Below are 22763 nucleotides of genomic sequence, written 5' to 3' on the forward strand. Positions count from 1 at the left end.
GGGGGGGTGAGACCTGTTGTTTTAGGAGGAGAAATAAGAGTGGGGTTCAGGGTTCCCCCAACAAATTAAATTTAAATCAAACGATTTACTACAATTCAATTCACAAAACATTTCCAGCTAAATGATTTGTGAAATTAGTTAATGAGACTTTACGTTTGTTTTTAGGACGTTATTATTATATCACTGCTCTTTTTGTAAAGTGATAGAGCCAGGCTGCTGCTGGTGTTGGTGCTCTCTCTCTCTCTCTCTCTCTGTCAGGGTCTGCCTGTATTTTGTCTGACTGTGTTTTTCCACATGAAACAAGTTCATTTACCATTTGAAACAATTCATAAAATATTTGGCTATATGTTCTCTTTTGTAAATAGCCGTGACAGTAGCGTCCTCGCGTTGAGTCAGTGAAACACTTCGGAGCGCTGACGTACGTGTTTGGTCCCCTTGAAATGTTTTTATGGAGGACGTTGTCCATTTCTAAAAGCAGTAGACATGGAACAACAACAGTATTCATTTGGATGTGTTTGCATTTACTTGTTGGGCTCCTTTTTTCTCTGTTTTTGGTCTCTACCAGCTCCTGAGGGAGATATGTACATATTATATGTTGACCAGCTGGTCTCTGTAATCGTGTCTGTCTGCTGTGGCGGGCAGCTACAGTGGGTTCATCAGAGCTAGTCATTCTTTCTTTTTCAATGCGCTAAATATGCTAAATACGTGAGTAGGAATACACACACATAGTTCAACAGCTGAAAGAAATGTAGTTCCAAAGGAAAGGGCTGTTTGACGGCAAGATAAAGCGGTGAAAATATTTAAAGTAAAGCGTACACTTTGGCTCACCTGGCGGAGCGCATACCACAAAGGCTTAATCCAAACCACAGAGGTCCACGTTTGAATCCGACCCGTGGCCCTTTGTTGCATGTCTTCCTCTCTCTCTCTCTCTCTCTCTCTCTCCCTGACTTTACTGTCTTTCTTACTGCAACTTTCAGAATAAAGGCAGAAAAACTAAGCTACACTAGCTTTTTTGGTGTGGGCATTTTTTTAAAAGTGAGTAAAACCCGTTTTTGTGGATGTCCCCGTCCCGACACTCTGACAAAGGATGGGGCCTTCGACTTTATGAGAGAGTGAGGTCACCCCAGAGGCTGGATATGAGCGGATGTGGCTGAGATGTGGTGGAGTGGGAGAGAGCGGGGTTATCGCAGCGATGAGTGCTAAATACTGACACTGTCTGGATGGGAAGAGAAGAAGGCAGCCATCAAAGAGGCAAGAGAGAAAGAGAGAGACATTATCTGGACTGTTGAGAGGAGCAGATGAAAGGGTGAATGGAGAGGAGGAGCTGTTTGACCTCTGATATACTAATTATACTACCACGTTTACAAATAGTATTAAACATAATGCACTAATGCTAAATGTCTATTACTTTTATCCCAAGCACAGGAGGGTTTAAAGAGCTGAGCTACCAGCAAAACAAGATAAATAATCAGGTTGTCATATCGATCGATCCTGTCCACCGGTGTAAAACACTGGTAGCGTGACTTTATGTTGTGCATTACAGCTTTGTCAATAATCTGACAGCAGAAATCTTTGCAATCTGGATCGGTGCCAGGGCTTGATTGAGACGGGCAAACAGGGCTTTACAGAGGTATGTGTGGTCTTGGGAACTCATAACTCGAGACTCATAAAACAAGCTTGAGAAACCTCAAGGAAAAACATGTCTACTTGTACAGAATAATAGCCTGAAAGTTCATTTTGCTGGAATTTGCCTTTATTAAGAACCATTCTGATATTCAAAATCTGCCCATTTTACAGAGGAGCCTGCAAATACTTCATATCACAATAGTTGGATTTTCACGTTTATTATGAGAAATGGGGCATTTCTCATTATATGCAGCTTTGGTTGCCATCAGTTGTTTCTACAGTAAATGTGCGACTTGGGTTTAATGCAGGTAAGTTTGGATGTGGATATTTGGATGAAAGAACGTTGAACGCTAAACGACTTGCTCGTCCGATTACTGGAACAAACTGGTGAAATCACTTTTCTCCTGTACTGGTAAGATTTCAGATTGGTTTTAAACATTTTATTGCTGACTTTTAAGGTTTTAAACCGCCTAGCTTCCATTTACATCTTAGATTTACTGACATGGTATCTGCAGAAGGAGGCCTGCTGGTCACCCAAAGGTTGAGGCTTGTGACTTAGGGTGACCGGGCTCTTGGTATTAGAGCCCCCGCCTCCCCTCTCCTGACTGAAATCAGATGCTATAACTCATTACCTTCTTTCAAATCTCTTCTTAGAACACATCTGTTTGTCTTAGCCTTTGGTAATGTTTGATATGTGTTTATCGTTCATTCCTAATTATTGTTCTGACATATTCTTTTGCCTCTCTTTACCTATTGTGCGATCCCTTTGCATAATGTTTAATATGTTTTTTAATACTGTTCTACTCTTATTTACTTGTTTTTTGATTCATTCTCATTCATCTTGTTGTCTTCACTTCTACAACGCTCAAGCTCTTTAGCCCTTTTATTTTATCTGGTTTCATTTTTCTGTGGAGCACTTTGTAACTTTGTTAAGAAAAGTGCTGTATAAATAAACATTAAAAGAAGTCTACTTAGTCATAAAAATGAAGTCTAAAAATGCAAAAGAAAACAAGAAACAAAAGTTTCAAAATTGCCAAAAAAAACTAATCTCCACTTTTAATAGTGCAAATAAGCATTTCCTTTGACTCAAGTGTTTGCAGGCGTGATCTGTCCTCTGTGCCTCGTTTCTGGAAAAATGACTGTGTCAAGTGAAACTGCACCAGTAGTGAGGAATTATCACCTCACTTTGTTTTAGAAAAACTATGATTTTCTAGACTCAACATGTGTTTGAGGAGAACAATACAGAACCAGGACTGCTGCCGCTGAGGGAGGCTCACTTTAAGAAAGCGAGCCTATTTCTGTGAGGTGCAGCTGGGCGAGGAGATATGAGACTGAAGTGACGTGAGGTGGATGTGTGAGGGTCACAGCATCCAGACCAATGCCATTTTCTCAGATTATGTGTGTGTGTGTGTGTGTGTATGCAGGATATCTCCCTGACCTGTCTGGCCTAGAGGTGGTGTGTGTGATAAGCCACTTTCCCTCCTCTCAGTGTCCTCATTACCAGACATTTATCCAAAACATTCCCACAACGTCATGGGAACTAACCGTCCTTACACCATCCCTGCTTCATCTGAACGGTGTCATCTAATTCAAAGGGAACATTAACTGTGACAATAACAGAACCGAAGTGACACCGTGGTGGAGATCAGTCATGCGTGTACGCATCAGATTAAGTCTTATGGATGTTCTTTCCGCTCACCTGTCAACACTTTCCTTTACCTTTTGGAAAACAAAACTGTAAAACTGTGCTCTAAACAGAACCTGTTGTGTTTTTTCTCTGTCAGGTATTTGGCCAAGCTGTCGTCAGTGGGAAGCATCAGGGATGAGGAGACGTGCGAGAGGTTACGAGGCCTCATACAGAGACAGGTTCACACCTCTACTACTCTCCACTACTAAGTACTAACAACAATGATTCACTTGTTACACCATAAACACAAACTAACTATTCAATATTCAATAACAAATTGGCCTCATGGAGACCAGGCAAGAAAGACATAAGTTATACCAGGTTTGTAACAAAACTTAACATTAGCATTGTAGCTAAGATGGTGCTATTTAGTTATACTACAGCACCATCGGGCGTTCCACAGTGGTGAATACTTTGTCAACCAATGCGCAGCACGCAGCACAGTTCGGCTATAATGTGAATACGCCGCTATAGGTTTGTTGGAATGTGTATCTGTTTAAGTGTAAAGTTTGAAAAAAGTGCAAAACAATCATATATTTAAAGTTTTAATGCTGTCAACCAGTGAGACCATGTTCTTAGCTCGGAAGCACGGTACAACAAAAACAACTCAACCTGTTTTAGGTTTTTACACATAAATAAATAAATCAAAGCTACAATATGCAAGTTCTGGAAATCAAGCTAGTGCTAGCATGGGCCTAGCCTAGCACTGCTCTGTTACACAAAGTCCTTCACTTTCACCCTTGTCATATATATTGATATTAGGTAATGCGCGAATCAGAAGCTTGCTAGTCTGTGAGTCAGCCCTAGCCACATCTTCCAGCGGCTAACGCTAGCTTGAAGCCTCAGTGTGAGACAAGTAGTAGATTAGGAGCGTGTTTGAAAATGTATTGACTGACAGCCATGAGCTCCCGCCCCTGACTTTGGCCTGGTCTGAGGCTCGCTCTTAACTTTGGAAGGAAATATCTCTGCACTGCTTCCAGGCTGTTCGGCGAGTGTTTGAAAGAGCTCCACATTAAGATATGTGTTGGAGCATATTTCTTCTTATCTTTAGCTTTAATAAATACATTCAGATAAGTGCTTACCTTAAAGTGGCGTCGGCAGCAGGAAATACAACTTTTGGAGGGTTGGAAAAAAAAAAGTGGGTGAAAACCATTGTGCCTAAGGTGAAGGTGAGAGTGTGAGCATACCTGTCTATGGATGAGCTGTGAAGACTTTACTCACTATTTGTAATACGTGCAACATACCTGAACCATATCCTGAACCTCCTGATATTTGCCTGAAAGCTAATATGTTTCTGTTATAATGTGGAGGCATTAAAACTCTCATCTTGGTCTCATTTGTTCACATGAATTACAGAAAGGCACCACCATTGATTTGGTGACAACATGTCAACATCGAAACTCACTATTTCAGTATGTATGTGTACTGTAGCTGATGTAGCTCCTGTGTGTGTCGCTGCTAAAGGTTCAGATCTGTAAGCGCAGCGTGGAGGTGATGGATGCCGTGCGTCGTGGAGCCCAGCTCGCCATAGACGAGTGTCAGTTTCAGTTTCGCAACCGTCGATGGAACTGCTCCACTCTGGAGACAATGCCTGTGTTTGGCAAAGTGGTCACCCAGGGTAAGATTATACACTGCAGCGAATCCTGTCACAAACATTTTATTCGTCAACTTAAATATATCTAAACATCTTAAAAATATTGTGACATTTTTTTTAGTTTGTTTCCATTTGTGTTGGCTCCTCCCGCATGTTAATGTCTGGGCTCATGTAGACTTTAATACAAACTGCTTTTTCAATTCAGTATAAGAAGCTCCTTTCAGCTGCATAATGAAACAATATGACTGTGTTTGTGCATGTGTGTGTGTGTGTGTGTGTGTGTGTGTGTGTGTGTGTGTGTGTGTGTGTGTGTGTGTGTGCGTGTGCTAGGCACCCGTGAGGCAGCCTTTGTGTATGCCATCTCAGCAGCCAGTGTGGCGTTTGCGGTCACAAGGGCCTGCAGCAGCGGAGAGCTGGAAAAATGTGGCTGCGACCACAATGTACATGGAGTCAGTCCAGAGGGTAGGTCTCTCTCTCTCTCTCTCTCTCTCTCTCTCTCTCTTTCTTTCACACAAACACAGACACACACACACACACACACACACACACACACACATGCAAAAGAAACAGAAGGAACAACTGACCCAGTACATTTTAATGCAATAAATATGTGACATTTAAATGTTTATTTTATTTTGAAAGGACCGGACAGATATCACAGGTAGCATATTAATTATCTAGTCGTGTGTGTAATGTACTCAGATCTTTTACAACATCAGTACCAGGTCATGCATTACTACAATGAGCCACCAATACCAAAATAAAAGTTTGTGTTGCATTCAAGTGTCATGTTTATGTAGTGTTTAAAGACAGGAAACATCTCTTCTTGATATGGTGTCATAGGGTTCCAGTGGTCGGGCTGCAGTGATAACATTGCGTATGGAGTGGCCTTTTCTCAGTCCTTTGTGGATGTGAGAGAGAGGAGTAAAGGCCAGTCCTCCAGCCGGGCTCTCATGAACCTGCACAACAACGAGGCTGGAAGAAAGGTAGGAAAGATGAACCCTACTGAAGAAAACACTGCGCAGGTGTTAGAGGAAGATGTTTTCTAAAGTTGAGAAGTTGAGTTTCTGGAAATGAGTCCAGTCTCAACTTATTTGAGATGACTGAGTTTTAAGTAATTTGAGATGTAGAAAAAGATGAATATACTACTCCAAATCAAGGTTCAAGTCAGGGAAGATAAGTCTTTCAAAATGATTCCATGTAATCTGACACAAGTCTACATCAAGGCTCAAGTACTTCAAGACAAGTCTTAAATTATCAAAAGTCCAGTTCAAGTCTGAAATCATTCAAGTATAATCTAAAGTCATTTGAGACAAGTCCTATAAAGTCTCCGGTCTGTTACATCACGTAAAACTTTGTTTATATAACATCTTTCAAAACACAGTTACAGAGTGCTTTACAAGACAATATAAATATAATTAAAGATATAGATGATAAAAGGAACAAATAAAAGTTTGTCAGTCAGTCAGTTCATAGTGTGTCAAGTCTCTGAATGCTGGCATTCTGGTGCTGCTTTCAACATTTTCATTTGTTATTAACAGTTGTTAATAGTGAGTTTCACAAAACTGAGAACGTCCTAAATATTACATGACATTACATTTATTCATTTGGCAGACCTTGGTGTAAATACTAAGTACTACATCTATTTAATACGTGCAAGGAGAATAGACCTAAATATAAATAATAGACCTAAATATTCGTTAAATATTAGGCTTTGCCATCCCCTGTCCATCCCAGTTTAGAATTAGATTCAGGTCTGAAATATGTGAAGTCTCACAGCAGTCAAGTCAAAATTCTTCACTTTTGTTTGAGGGGTGGATGTTGGATGTTGGTATCCAGAGCAGCTCGTCTTGATGGATATGATGCATCATCGTATCTCAGTGTCTGTGTGCTAATCACAGTTTGTTTGGCCTCTCTACAGGCCATCCTGTCCCACATGCGTGTGGAGTGCAAATGTCACGGCGTGTCAGGCTCCTGTGAGGTAAAGACCTGCTGGAAAGCCATGCCGCCCTTCCGCAAGGTGGGTAACGTCATCAAGGAGAAGTTTGACGGCGCCACTGAGGTGGAGCAGCGCAAGGTGGGCACCACCAAAGTCCTGGTGCCTCGCAACTCCCAGTTCAAACCTCACACGGACGAAGACCTGGTCTACCTGGACCCCAGTCCAGATTTCTGTGACTATGATCCACGCACGCCGGGTATGCTGGGCACGGTGGGCCGCCAGTGTAACAGAACGTCGAAGGCCATTGACGGCTGCGAGCTGATGTGCTGCGGTCGCGGCTTCCAGACGCAGGAGGTGGAGGTGGTGGACAGGTGCAGCTGTAAGTTCCACTGGTGCTGTTACGTCAAATGCAAACAGTGCCGCAAAATGGTGGAGATGCACACTTGCCGGTGATGGACGTGGGAGCACAGAAGGCGCTGCTGATGAACAAAACAAACGCCCCACACTCTTTCTCAATCACCAAGGCTTAGAGGGAGCGAGGAGGACTTGTGACGCTCCCTCTTCTCCTGCTTGAAACCACCCCACCCTCCTACTACTGGTCAACGGAAACAGACTGAGTGGCTGAGAGGTCAAAGGTCATCCTATTCATTTTGTGCCACCGTAATGGATATCAGTAGTTTATGCATGGGATTTCCTACAAAGCTACGGAGGCAGTTTGTTTCTTCTGAAGTAGAGAGCATCTTTCACTTTCTGTCCCCCTCCCTCACTCTCATGTTTGGTTTGTCATTGATGCTTCTTATTTTTGTAATGTTTAACTTATTTGTTGAGACTGAGGTGATTGACCGGGGGGGGTGGACCTAGAAGGAGGGGACAGACGAGTGGAGATAAGGGACAAACTGGACCCATGGGTGGGCAGATGGGTGGGTGGGATTAAGGGGTTAGGGTGGGGTCAAGAGGAGTGTCGTTTGCCCTCTGTCCTTGCTGCTGCTGCTTCGGTGACTCACTCTGAGTGCTGGATGTCAAAAAGGGAGACGCCAAATCTGTCGGAGGATGGACTTGAACAACGAAGAGGAATGAGTCGCAGACGGACTCTCTGTGATTCTGAGTGTACATGGCTGCGCTGCGCTGAGGTTCACTTGCTGTTGACTCATTTATTTTGCCCCCTGCAAAGCCCTGATGCTGCTCCACTCACACACACTCACTCTCTTTCCGTCAGAGGGAGGACGATGATGAACAGGTGAAAGCCACTGTCAGCTCCTTTCTGTCTTTTCTGTCGGCCAGTAGCTCCGGCAGGTGATGGGCATCAGACACCAAAACACACTCACATACTCCAAAGCAACACCTGTATTCATCCATACCTGCTACCTGCAAAACCAGAAACCCTGTACTGAAACAGATTCCAGATCAGATATAAAAAAGATTTGTTACCATATCAGAGCATCTTATTGTGAAAATCTCTTGCGTGCTCTTTTTGGACTGATGTTGATCTTGGCCTCCTCCTGCATGTCGCCATCTGCCAAACGCTAGTTGGCTTAACGCAAACACAAGTAAACACACAGAGACATGCATGCACCAGCGAACACACACCGTGTAAACACACACAAAGAGGTCTGCCAGAGGGTTGCCGAGCATGTTCACCATGCATGATGACTGAAGCACTTTCTCTCCAAGCGCACATAGAGCCCTCGCCCCACAGCGACAAACCTCCAGCCACATATTCAATTTAATCCCACACACACACACACACACACACACACACACACACACACACACACACACAGTTTGCCATGCCACTGTCGGGACTCTTGTTGTCTTGTACCACCACCATAAAGCCAAGCTTTCCTATAATAACGTGCTATCATTATAGAGGCATACTGTAGATCTGTAAAGACTTATACACTGAAGAAGACTATACTGCCTATGAATGTATGTTAATATGGAATATATGCTGTGTCAAAAATTGACTGTTGTGGATTCTTTCAAGAGAAACTATGTGTTGTGTGTGTGTGTGTGTGTGTGTGTGTGAGAGAGAGAGAGAGAGAGAGAGAGAGAGAGAGAAAGAATGCCACAAAAACAATGTTGCCCAGAGGGAAAGAAAGAACATGAGGGGACAGAAGGATGGAAAGTGAAAGAGAGCAGATCCTATTCCACCACCAAGCCCTGAAACACACACACACACACACACACACACACACGCACACACAGCCCTGCTGACAGACATACACATATTTCAATAAAATCGTCCATTTCCCGTGTCTTTCAGCTGCGTTATTATGTGGCCACAGCGTGCACCGTGCAGCATTTCATCTGTGTGTGTGCGTGTGCTGTTTGTGTGAGGTACATTACACCCCGAGGTCCTTCCCTGCACCCCTGACACCTATAAACACAATTTATGCGCCGTACATCACCACATACAGTATATCAAGCAGCGATAGATGGATGTGTTTCCCGCGGCGCTGGGAACCTGGTAGTCTGGTTTCAGGAAGAACCAGAGCTGCCACTCGGGTTTCAGCAACCGTCTGATTGGGTTTGGGCAGAAGAGGGAACAGAGGCAGGAACACCGGGCTAGAGCAGGGATTACAGCGAAATGCAGACCACATGGCACAAGCTTTTTCCCTCCTCCTGTCTCTATCAATAGCATACTGCCCCCCCCACCTCCCCAACTCTGGCTTTCTCGCTCTTTCTCCTGCAATATCTTTGACTTACACTGGTTCCAGTCCGCTCCCCCTCTGCAGAAAGTGTAACTCTAACCGCTCTCGGCCTACGATGGCGGGGGATCTGTCCTTCATTAAGCTACCATGATGGCCCAGATGAGATGGGTGGTGGTGGCCACACTGATTGGGAATGTCTGTGGGCTCGTATGTGTGTGCTCAGCCTGTCAGACAGCCATATGTACAGTCAGGCAGTCAGTCAGTCAGAGAACTCTAATGCCTCTTGTGGTTTGCTGCGGTTGTGGCGGAGACAAGAGGCTGACAGTAGGGTTTTACCACTTAGTGCGTGTGTGTGTGTGTGTGTGTGTGTTTTTGTGGGAGTGTGTCAAATTTAAAATGCAACAAATATGGGTTTATGAAGGATGATACAAATATTTGTGGAATGAAACTAGTCATAGCTCATTTTGTACTAGTATCTATCATCTATGCAGAATCCTTTCAGGGCCAAAAATCCCACTGCTCAATCACTGGATCAGGACGCAGACGTGTCTTCTCAATCATTACACTTTCTGCTGCTACTACTAGTTTATGGTGGTAAGCTACGGTGTTGCCTAATGTTCTTTAGGTAGATATACCTGTAATTGACATTACATACTCAATTCACTTACTTTATTTGACTTACTTTTACTTTTATTTACTTACTTTTAATTTTACTTTTACTTTTACTTTTACTTTTACTTTTACTTTTATTTACTTACTTTTACCTTTACTTTTAGTTTTACTTTTACTTTTACTTTTATTTACTCTCCTGTACTTGTGTTGCAGTTTTAGCACTGCCATCACCCTGTAATCATCACTTGTGGCCTTAGTAGCAAAAGTTGCACCTCGTGTTAAAGGAGCTATTTGTAACTTTCACTATTGCTACATAGCTAAGGTTAGCATTAACAGCTGTTTACTTACCACTCTGGAAGAAACCTTGTAAGTTCAGCATCAAACTTTACTCCTTTACTCACCCAGAGCTGTCAGAGGTGCAAAGCAACCCTCTTGTTTTGCTTCTATGTCTACATCACGTCTTTTGTTGCACTTGCACTTTCTGATACCCAATCACTGTAGCATAGTGCTGCTCGGGGGGGTATTATAACCTCTTGTCATGTAAAGGCATTGATGGCCGAAGCTCTTGTCAAGCAACAAGATCCCAACAAGAAACCACATTCAGCACAAGTATCCTCTAATGAAATAGATTCATAGCAGATTCATGATTATGTAAATATGTAAATTACAGAGATTTTATAAATCATTTTAAAATGAACACAATTTAACATATATTAGTTCTACTGTTGAGTGGACCTAGACGCTACACTACACTCTCCACTCTGTAAACATCTTCCAGATCATCTGACTTTTGGTAAAGAAAACAGTAATATTCTCCAAAATACTATTTAATTTGTTAAACCTAGTCAGTATTAAAACAAGTATATAATAATACAAACTGGATAAAGCATTTCTACAGCAGGAGACACATCTTTAAAGTTGGACACTGCACTATATCCATAGTAACAGGGCAAGTGAGAGCCAAAGTCCGCCAGCTGTTCCTCTTGCTTCTGTAACTCAGTGCAATCTCTCATTCAGTATTTCTGTCATCAGCCTGTGTGTTGTTTGAGTTTCCATATTCTAAGACACATCTGCATCCACTACAGTGCTCGCTGTTTGAAGATGAAAACTCTGGGATTTTGATGTTTACAGATTTTAAAATTACTTCAAACAAAAAAAAACTACAGCTCTCATGAATATTTATTGGCATGGCGGTAGTAACCTGGTTTTGCTCACAAAGCGTCTCTTCTACAGTCATTTTTCCAACTTTATAGCCATAATTTCTGCTGTCTAAAAATGTTGTCCTCTCTGTCCTGCTGTTATTACAGACATGTCTGAGCCAACCATGAACTCCTGACTCAACCCTTTAGGGATTCTGGGAAATGGTGTTTGTTAAAGGCCTCTAAAAACAGAAATATTGTATAAATAATATTAGATCTCTTTATAAAAATGTACCAGTCTAACTTGAACACTTGAAGCGATCCACATGACAGACTGTTGAGAAAGGCTGCACTTGTAGTTCTTTACATTACTAATAATGTCAATGAGATTTTGAGTGGGGTTTTCTTACCTTGGGAAAAACCCCAGAAGTTCTGGTTTCATCAGCTCCTGAACTGACTTTTATTCAGTGTATCAACATAAAAATGACAGGTACACAAATCACATAAGTCACGCAAACTTTATAATGAAAACAACCTGACAAATACAATTTGTTTGATGTGTTGTTCAATTAGCGTGTGTTACATCTAACAGAAGCGCTGGTTCTCCTCTGGTAAATACTTCCTAAAGGTATGAGAGGTAATGAGATAACGATGGTGTCATTTCACTCTTTCACATAAATCTTCCAGCCTATTCGTCTCCCAGACAGGCGGCTAATAGTTCAAATTACACCTCAGGTACCCCTGCATACCTCAGGTTAAAGGTTTTCTGATGCTGTCTCTCTCTCTCTCTCTCTCTCTCTCTCTCTCTCTCTCGGTGTGTGTGTTGTGAGTGTGAAGGGTTAACAGTGCAGGTTGGCTGGATATTAATGCCACTCGCTCAGAGAACCCAGGAGAAGGCTGGCTTTAGCCCAGGGCCCAGCCCTCCCAGGCCTCTCTCAAACTCCCAGATCTCTTCAGCATACTTCTCATATTAAAAGAAAACAAGTTACACAAATGAGACAGATGGTTCTTGTTTGTGATGACAGTTGCAATTCTTTCTCCGCTGGCCCTCCTCCCCTCTTCTTCCCTCTCGGCTTTCCTCTGGTGTCTCTGCTGTTTTTTGCCCTAAAACAGCCACGTTGTGCAACATGAGCGGAGCGGGCGAGAGAGTCGAGCTCGTGGGCATCAAGACACGGACGCCAGGCTTCACATCTGACACGGCTACTACACTATAAACCCCTTATTAACTCGCTGTTTTTTCCCTGACACCGCCTGTAAGTGTGATGTGCTGTCCACCCACAAGTGGACATTAAGTCTCTCTCTCTGAGTAAACTGGGACCTCCAGTAGGTGTAATGTGTGCTCTCATTCATGCTGTTTCCCATCTCTTCATATACAGCCGTATCTTCCGTGTATCGCAATCTTATGCTGCTATTTTGCATTATCAAAATATGTTGTCAGCACCAATTACAAGTATGAGGAAAGACACAAACCATCAACCTCCACACCCGTAACTCCTGTTTCACGATATGAATGACACCATTTCCTGCACCGCAGCTGCAAAGGTAACTCACTAACATTGATTAGCTGCATATAAACATCATTTGCAGGAGAAAAAAAAAAAGAGGATTTGTTGTCATATGACTTAGAAGTTACCTCATATATATTCATGAGGGGACTGAAAGCAGGGGAACAGGGGAGGTAAAGACAGCTGATCAGTGAATAAATTTGAAGTCACTGTGGGAGAGGGAAGGACGAACACACAGAGGAGGTCTGTGATTGATTTTGCAGAGTGATGTAGGCGACCTACAGCGGCTTAATGTCGACATTCCTCCCCTCTGCACTGGTAAACTCCTGTTGGCTGTGACAGACAGACTGACACTCAGCTACACACAGAAACAAAGAGCTGCAGCCTGAAACTTTTTTTAAATTATGAAACGATTTAGTGACTAAACCCTGTACTTACCTCCCCGCTGCCCTCATCACCCCCCAGCAGGGATGTGAGAGAGGTGTGAGGAAGACTGTTTTCACTATGATGCACCAGAGCATCATATGATGCAAATGACAGAAACAACAGCAAACAACAATAAGGATGTTTATCCCTGAAAGAACAGGATCACAAAAGCTGTGAACGCTCCAAATCAGTGGTTCACAACCTTTTCCAACTCATAGCCCACCTGAAAATCTAAAACATGTAGGCGCCCAACATCCAACCCCATAACAATACGGAGGCCCAGTAATACGTTCTCACAGCACTTTTTATTTTAACGGTAGAACATTGGAACTGAACTGAAAGCAGGGGAAGCTCAATTTGTCTAATTTGTTTGACAGGGGGAGATATCACCTGTCCATTCACCTTCTGTCTCTTGACTCCATGTGCTTTTATTTCTTCCTGATGCTAACCAGTTATCAATTAATCACTCCATTTTTTTCCATGGATGTATTTACTGCGCAATCAGACTGAGAGCATACGATGTGGTCCGGCAGCAACATGAAAGCTCCTATCACTGGTGTATGTGATAGACCTTCATACGAAGAAAATACAAAAAAACTATGTAATGAGTACAAAATTGTACTATTTTGCAAATGATTTGTCAGCATACTTGTAATACCTTAGCAGCCCACCAGTGGGTCTTGGCCCACTGGTTGGGAACCACTGCACTAAATAAAATCTCTCATAGCCCAACGAGTTTGTGAAAGAGCACAAGTCTAACATCCTCTTCACACTCAATCTGATATTATATGGCTAAAAATAATAACTGCCGCTGTATAGATGTATATTTTTCCTGAAGGAGCCAAGATACATTTGGAGTGGAAAAAGGAAGAGAAGAACAAAATGAAAAGGTGTTTTCATGATTCTTTCGTGCTTCAAATTTTACGCAGGTCATGTTTTTATTTTAGGAATAAATATGAATAACTATTACAGAGCTGCTGTTGGTGCTGTTATTCCTGTTGTTTACACTCCCTTCACATCAGCTGACTAATCATTCAACAGAATCCGAATCAAAGGGGTGTTGACATCTGGAAAAAGACTTCCACAGAGGACACACACCTGTGGAAGCTGCACGTTTAATGAGTGTGGTTAGAGTTCAGAGAGACTCACGAAGACTCAAGACTTGACTTGGACTTGACTTTAACAGCTCTGGGTTAAAAGATGGACAGAGACACATTTACTGTGAAATTGATCCAGGCGTCGTGTTCGTCTCGCAGCCACTCAGGCGACATTTTCTCCCAGCGTGGACACATCGGATAAAGACGGATCAGAGAGAGAAGGAGGAACATTCAGGAGGAGTGAAAGTGACAACATACAACTCTTCTTACTCACTCACACACACACACACACACACACACACACACACACACACACACACACACACACACACACAATAACACACACTCTCACTTGGTGCTTAGAGCAATATGTCTGTCAATAGGGAGATTTCATCTGAACTGCAAAGAACTTTCCCTTAACACCTGGGCACTGCACACACACACCTGTATGTGTGTGTGTGGGTGTGTGTATTTAAGTGTGTGTGTGTATATGTGGGTGAAAGCAGTTGGAGCATGTGTGTTACATGTATCTATAGGCCAACAGCAAACTGCCGTGTCAAAATAATCATTGCAGTGACCAGTGGTAACATCAGACTACACACACACACAGAACACACAACCACCTCAGGTTATCTTGGGATACCACACTCACTCACTCACTCACACACACACATACAGCTGTGTTAGAAAATGGAAAATCACATCATGGTGTTTGGATCTGCTTCCTTTATGAAAAACCCTTTTTTAACAGCAGCAACAAAATGAAACCACAATTAGGTAAAAATGTAAAGTTCCCATTTTTGACACTTTGGGGGTTTTTAATTTGACGTTTTAATTCCCATAAGACGATATATTTGTGATTAAAGTTCCAAAAACCATCTCAATATAGTTTTACATCTCCTCTCGCTACTCTCTCTTTCAACTCTCTGAGCCTGTAGTCTGATTGGCTGGCCGTTAATCAAGTCAAATATAGTATACAGGGGAGTGTTCGTCTGACTGGAACATCCCTGGTGCCACCTTACCTTGTTTTTTTTTAAATCAAGGAAGAACACGCTGCCCAGTGAGAAACCACTTGACTGGAGTGCTAGCCAAACTGAAATTAGCAAACTTTTTATTTCTGTTCCATGCCAATGTATGGCCTTCTCATATGACATTATGAGGCATAAATAGTAGAGGAACCCCCAGGCTTTCTCCAAGTAACAGACTAACGGAGTATCCGCCTCAGTCTCAGCCATGAAGAAAATCACAAAATCAATTTCTATTTTCGATAGCGTTAAGACTGCACATTGAACGAGTTCAGTAAAATCCAATGGGCCGTGTTCACAAACTCAGACCTGTTCACAATTAGTAATGTCCCTCATCGAGTCAGTCTTTTCTAAAACACTGAGCAGATTTTAATGGCAGCCAGGATTCAGTCGGCTCACAAAACAAATTGAACCCAACGCCGGAGATGATAGTTTGCGCAACTCTGTGCTACATGGACGATGGAATAACTCAGTTTGCAGGACTGATGATCTCAGCCTCAGCTGCCTGCCTGAGTTATTCATCAAGCCAAAAATGCTTGTCAGACCGTCACTGTCTGACAGGTCATTAGGTGCACATTAAATAATCACTAACTGCAATAAACACATAAATAAATGTAATTTATTTGCATCTGTCAATCAAATTTATTATTTTTTTTGGAGGAAGATTCAAATGTACCTTTTATTTTTTATTGACTGATTTCTTTCACATCCAATGACACAGTCCATTGACCTATCAGACACCAATCACAGTGGATGTAGAGAGGAATTTCACTCATGAAATAATGTCACCCATGGCAACAGGGTCAACCCCGCCTCCTCCCTTAGCTTCCCATCCCACATCCACAATCTATCTGTCACTATACAGTACTGTGCAAAAGTTTTAGATTCTTATCATCACATTACACCACCAGAAAGTCATTTTTCAGAGGAACAATTCAGTCTTATTGACAGAGAAGACATAGACTTTTATATAATAATCATATTGTAGCTTAAAAGTGCCTCTTACACATACTAAATATGCTGGGTGCTGGTTTATATAATGAGAAGATGTTTTTGTCATGGCTGTATTCTTACAAATTCCAGTTTTTCACTTGAAAGGTATATTTTCATTGAAGTTCCCGTTATCCCTCCTTTCCCCCACGATTTACAGTATGGCCTAGTTAAAAATAAAGATGGCCCCTCACCCTTTTCTCTTCCTCTGGCCCCTCCTCCTACCTGCTGGAGAGCATTTAGACCAGGCGGAGCGGGCCAAACCTGCACCTCTACACCACAGCCAACATCTACATGAAAACCACATTGTGTTCCATGTGTTGGCAGGAGCTCTGGACACTGGAACAGCAGAGACTGTCAAAGGTTCAGCACCGGCACGGCTAAGCAGACTGTGTCCTAGCTTCAGCCAGCAATGATTTACTCTCATGCACACACACACACACACACACACACACACACACACACACATACACACACACATACACATAGCAGGCATGCCCTCACACTGTATATAGCTGAGATGTCTGAACACTGATTTACTGCTGAGCTCTGATAAACTGCTAAAATCCTCAGCGTGCTTTTCATCACAAGTCAGTATCTGTGCAGATAATCATAAAATCATCTCATAAAAATGGGTGCAGCACACATACAGGCAGCTCTCCGCCAGCATTGTGTGTGTGTGTGTGTGTGTGTGTGTGTGTGTGTATTTCAGGTTTCTCAAGTGTCCTGGTGTGTTGCCTGGTCATTACATCCCCACCTCTGCCTGCTCGATCCACCCAGAGGAGACGCTCGACCACGGTGATTGGACGACCCCAGAGGACAAAACATTTAGACTCATTTGTCAAACATGATGAAGACCAATGGAGGCCAGGTGGTGTCTCTGTGTGTGTGTGTGTGTGTGTGTGTGTGTGTGTGTGTGTGTGTGTGTGTGTGTGTGTGTGTGTGTGAATGACAGGGGATAAGTGTAGCTTCAGAGACTAATTTTGTAAAAAAAAAAAAAAAACTTTAAAATAAAATTTTATCATAAACTAATGGAACAATCTGTTTTCAGTGCTGTGTATTAGTTTTACCTCCATCTCTTTGTCCATCACAAAGAGATGGAAAATGTGTCATTGATGTGGCTCAGAATCACATTACCTATTGAGCTTAAACAAATTTCATTAACATTAAAAGATGATTATGGATAGGTTTTATATCATCTGTAAAATATGTCACAATTACCAAAAGACTTAATGGTAATTTAATCAGTCTTGGGCCTTGATGATGGCATTACAGTGATTTAATGTTGCACTTAAAGCTGGGATACTAAAACTTATTCTGATTTTAACAGATTTGTTTTGCAATATTGGTAAAATCTGCATCTTAAATTAATTACTAACAGTGTTATTGCTTCCATCGATTAGAAACAACATTTTGCAACGACATTTGTTGACTCGTCCATGTGTTTTGATTCTGTTAATTGTCATTAGAGAGATTAAAGCAAGAGTGCAAAACAGTGTTTCTGCTTTGTGATTTTTCTGTGAAAGGTTCTATACAAATTAACTTTACTTACTACTGAATGAGAAATGAGTCCTCCACACTGATAGTTTTGTAAAGAAACTTAGCTAAGTAAGCTTTTTATTTCTGTTTTAAGAAAAGCTTTTCCTCTGCAGTGAGAAGAAACCTTGTTCAGTCTACATGTTCATTTGTTTGGCATTATGGTGGCATGTTGTAAACTGAAGCAGGCGTTAATTTGATGTTGAATGTTGCTTCACAAACTCATCACTGTAATTTATGCATGAACTGGATGGACATCACTAAAAATATGAAATGTACCTTTTGATTTTTAATGGGATTCTTGCTGAACTCCTACTCCTGTCTACCGTAAAAAGCTTTCTATTTTAAACGGTGACCAGATCATCTCCGTGAATAATCAATGGGTGAGCCATACTAGGAACTAAATGGGTCAAGCTTCATAAATGTTGGATCCAACAATTCCCTTCAAGCCCATGAGAGCCATTATACAACTGTTTTCACAGGCCGAGTAGTATTCCTCATGAGTAGATCAGATGTGTAAAATCAATGGACTCTCCCTTTTAGTGTTTCATTATTTCTACTTAATAAATCCATTGTTTACCTATCAACAGTTCTCTAGCTAACACAGCTTAAATACCTGAGGGTAACATGTTATCAGGCTAGATTAATCCTGTTTATTCCCATTTGGCTAATTTAGTTCTTTGAACAGTTTGACCGTTGACTTGTTAAATCTGGATTAAGTTATCAGGAATAACAATGGGCTCTTATTGAGTACTCAAGTATTGAGTTCAAACCATGAACACATAGATATGTGTATATATCTTCATGTGACATGTATGTTTGGATATCCAAACTTTCTTTTTCATATTTTCATGCATCAGTTTCACTGTGACCCGCATGGCCACCGACAGCTGTGATGTTTGGGTGAACAGCACCTCCTACTGGAGTAACATGCCATGACATCATCCAGCTGGGATGCCCCCAACATTTGGAGTAGAAACTACAAAAATATATACACATACCATGTTAGCCGCTTTGAATTATAGGTCCATCTATATAAAATTTGACCTTTGATTTTGTTGCAAGCTCTGGTAGAGATTAACCTGTTCTGTTAGGAGGAAAATACTTAAGATAGCACAAGAAAGCCAACATACAGAAAGAACCTTCCAGTCATTAAAACAATTGTTTGGAGATGAGTAGGTTATTTTATAGTTCACCAGTCACAATAAAAATAAAAAGAATGGCAAGGGAAACGTGTTAAAGGCAATTAAGGTATAAGTTTAATATTTTTGAAAAGAATGCATATACAAAGAACAAAGACTTTAAACAAAGCATTTGGTTTTGCACCAAAACAACAACAGGTTATAATAATTATACTGACTTGGGCTGGACGTCAACCCAACTCTAAGCCACCAGTAAAGAAAAACAAGAACCAACCAATCACAAATAATCTTTACCAAACAGTCTCTCTGCCACTGGAGGTTTTTAATTCAACTAAACCAATCAGAGGTTTTCTTGGTATAAACTGGCAGGTAAGAGTTCGGATGAGTTCCGACCCCTAAATGTAAAAGGAGTGAAAGTAACCTTTTTTTTTTATATATTTATATATATATAAAATAAAAAAAACAGCACAAACAGAAATAATGAAGAAAAAAGATTTTGGTAAAAACACCTGGAGCCTACATCAACATTGTGTGCCAGCTTACATTATAATTACATCTGTTAAACCTATCATTTAGAACAGAGACCAAGGTTCAGCTACATGCAGCACCGCACAGCTTGAACAGGTACAACAGACTGGACAGCCCTTCACACCTCAGACATACAGCCTGGACTCAACTCACTACAGGAAGGCACCAAATTCTGACCTGGCACAGAAATCTGGTGGAAATTCATGTTCACTGATCAGTTGTTTAAATACGGAACTCCAGCCAAGAAACATTGGTTTTACACGGATGTCTGTGCTGTACCCGTTCCAAGTGTAAGGTGGTGACAATGTTAGAACAGTATCCTGCTTTACTCTCCCTTGGTCCCTGGCAACGCATGAAGAATACACCGCTTGTTCTGCTAACACTGTTTAAGTTCCCTGCATCTAAAAGGCCAATTCCTGTGGTCGACTAGCGGACCCATTACTACTGGATGCCTTTAGCTCTTCAAGTGATCACCACACTCCAAATGGACTGCGACTCTGCACTGTGAAAGTCCACACTAGGAGGACTGGATAGTAGATGGCAACATTTACCAGTTTCATTTCCTCAAAGAGTGTGTGTTTTATCCTTATTGCCCTGAATTACCAAGTCCTGTCAGACCTACACAGTTTCCTTAGTGGTTGAGAGTGCGTCTATCTGGATCGTGGAATAAATATCTCCGACTTGTCATATGTTTGAGGAGAAAAGGGGATTGTTGGCAAACAAAACTACTCTGTTAGCATTTCTTCTGGTAGTGCTGACAAAGAACGTAGGGATCTGGCGATGAGTGTGCTCATTAACAGAGGGGGCGGGACCAGCAGCATGAGCAGCCACCAATCAGGTGGCTGGGAGGGGCCGGGGTGGGGCTTATATCCATGAAACCTTTACAGTGGCTGAGGACAACTTAACAGCTGGGCTTCTAGAAGTTGATTAGGCCACAGCACTGAATTAAAATCAATCTATCAAAAACTCGACAGAATGAATTGTACTTGTGTGTAAGCTTGGTATCTGGATCACCGTCTGCCCGGAGCCCACAGCGCCCTGTTGGCCAGGTTAGGTTCATCTTCTGTCCCAAACTCAGACTTGGGGGTGAAGCTTCTTATTATTGCAGAGAATTATCTGAATCTTGGTCGGCTGTTTTCCTTCTAGTCTTCCCTGTGGAAGACAGTGCTGTCAACCAGCCTTAGCAGAGCAAGGGAAAGGGGTGTGGGGGCAGGGGGAGGGGGGCGTGTGTGTGTGTGTGTATGTATTTAAATGTGTGGATGAGTTATGTGTGTGTGCTTTGAAAAAGGTAGGAGCCTCTCATAGCAGCACACATTTGCGTTTCTTCTTGGGCTCTGGGGGCTCCAATGCAGCCAATATCGCCTCATCAAACACATTCTTTAGGCCTTTCTGTGAACACAAACACACAAACATACGGGCTCAATGAGGGGGCATCAAACACACACATGGGTCAAACAAAAAGGTTGAGGGGAACAATCAGCTTGAACAGAAGAAAATAGAAGCAGCATATAACATCATTTAGTGGGGTATCATAAGAAAAGAATGTGAGAGCTGTCGGGGACAAAAAGAATATTCAACAAATATATAATTATTTCAAGATTAAAACAGATATACAACACACAACTCAAGAGAACATCGTGTTTTCCTTTCAATGTGGCTGTATCAGTTAGTTGTCTAAGGGGATAAAGTATCAACACATAAATCACATGCGTGTTTAAGTGCAGCTGAAATCAAAGGCAAGACAAACAAGAAAGTGGAGGAAAAACACAGCACGACCCCCGACGCTACAGCATAAAACAAAAATGGAAAAAATATTTTTAATCACAAACCTCCTGTTTTTTTTTTTTCTTGACTTTAGATTAAAACTGCTGACTAACTTTGTGCAAGAAGGCATCTAGACTCAACACAGAAAAGATATTTTACAATAACAATAATCACCATGCTCAGCTTAAAAGGGGGTGAATGTTTTTTCTCTTTGTATTTGGCCCTGAGCAGAGCTGCTTACACCATGAGGTCGGTCATGTGAAGTAACCAGAGCTGCTGTGACACAGAGCTGCTCTATGCAATAAACCAGTAAGCCCCACAGCGTTGCTTAACTCAGTCAACTAACACCGCTAAATTCTTCTGTGATAAAGCACTGGAAAAAGAAGAGAGCCACAGAGAGGAGAGCAAGTTCATTTGTCCTTTATTAATTCAATAACAGGTAATTTCACACAATTGTAGCCGTTATATTTTCTGGACTTCCAAGATAGCAGGATATGCACCACAGTTAATGGCACATTAGTGTCATATATAGAGAAGGTTGGGCTAAACCAGTTAGATGTATTTTTCAGAAAACTACAACTTAAAAAAACATCATGTGTAGCTTAGCAATAAACCAAGTATCATATACTGCCAAACAGAAAAACCTTTATCTAGTGATTATGAAGCCAAAATGGCCAAACACTCCCTATATATGACATTAGTATTAAAAGTCCTACATTCAGAAAGTGTTCAGACCTGCTCTTCTTTTTCACCTTTTATGTCGCAGCCTCAATCTAAAATCATTTCAATTCTTAGTTTTTGCCTGAGTGCTATGGACCAGGTTTTCATTAAGGATATTTGTACTTTGCTACATTCAGTTTTCCCTCAACCCTGACCAGTGCCACCACCATGCTTTACTGTTGGCACGGTATTGAGCAGGTGATGAGTGGTGCCTGGTTTCCTCCAAACATGACACTAAGAATTGAGGACAAATAGGTTTCATCAGACCAGAGAATCTTGTTTCTCACAGTATGAGATAGGGCTGAACAATTAATTGCATTTGCGATTATATCACGATAAAATAAAACAATTTTCTAACCGCAAAGGCTGCAATTACACTCTGGTAGACTCGAGAGTACAGCAGTCGGCTAAAACAGGGAGCAACAACTTGACATGCTACACTTGTCGTATAATGGCCTCAGGCTCAGAAGCTGGCACTGCGGAAACTTTAGTGTTAAAGAGGAGCGGTATGTCGGTTGTGTGGAACTATTTTGGCTTTAAAAAAAGGAAGATGCTGCACAACGTCAGGTATTGTGCAAAACCAGCCTACCATTGCGAACTCACGGGGCAACACTACTAACCTGTATCAGCACTAGGGTTGTCACGATACCAAATTTCTGTTTCGATACCGATACCAATATGTATTTCGATACTTTGATACTTTTCGATACTTTTTGTAAAAAATATTTCATTATATTATGTATTGCCTTAATGGGTTATTTAAATATTTAAAGAATGTAATT

At 41.7% G+C, this 22763-nt stretch overlaps 2 protein-coding genes across 3 annotated transcripts in view; one reads left to right on the forward strand and one right to left on the reverse strand.

Annotated features, from left to right (window-relative positions):
* The window catches only part of wnt4 (wingless-type MMTV integration site family, member 4), a 25668-nt gene extending 17796 nt beyond the window's left edge, over positions 1-7872 (forward strand). For both annotated transcript variants that reach the window (XM_023424671.2, XM_087178869.1), the window contains exons 2-6: positions 3411-3492; positions 4778-4931; positions 5238-5369; positions 5751-5893; positions 6829-7872. In XM_023424671.2, coding sequence (XP_023280439.1) covers positions 3411-3492; positions 4778-4931; positions 5238-5369; positions 5751-5893; positions 6829-7299 — 982 coding nt within the window. In that variant the 3' untranslated portion in view covers positions 7300-7872. The remainder of the gene's footprint in view (positions 1-3410; positions 3493-4777; positions 4932-5237; positions 5370-5750; positions 5894-6828) is intronic.
* An 11191-nt stretch (positions 7873-19063) lies between these two features.
* cdc42 (cell division cycle 42) overlaps positions 19064-22763 on the reverse strand; it is a 16764-nt gene continuing 13064 nt past the window's right edge. The window contains exon 6 of the mRNA XM_023424718.2: positions 19064-20886. Coding sequence (XP_023280486.1) covers positions 20797-20886 — 90 coding nt within the window. The 3' untranslated portion in view covers positions 19064-20796. The remainder of the gene's footprint in view (positions 20887-22763) is intronic.

This window comes from Seriola lalandi, unplaced genomic scaffold (assembly GCF_002814215.2).
Source record: "Seriola lalandi dorsalis isolate HSWRI2012SDOR001 ecotype SW California unplaced genomic scaffold, Sedor1 jcf7180002054748, whole genome shotgun sequence".
In the NCBI taxonomy this organism is placed as follows: domain Eukaryota; kingdom Metazoa; phylum Chordata; class Actinopteri; order Carangiformes; family Carangidae; genus Seriola; species Seriola lalandi.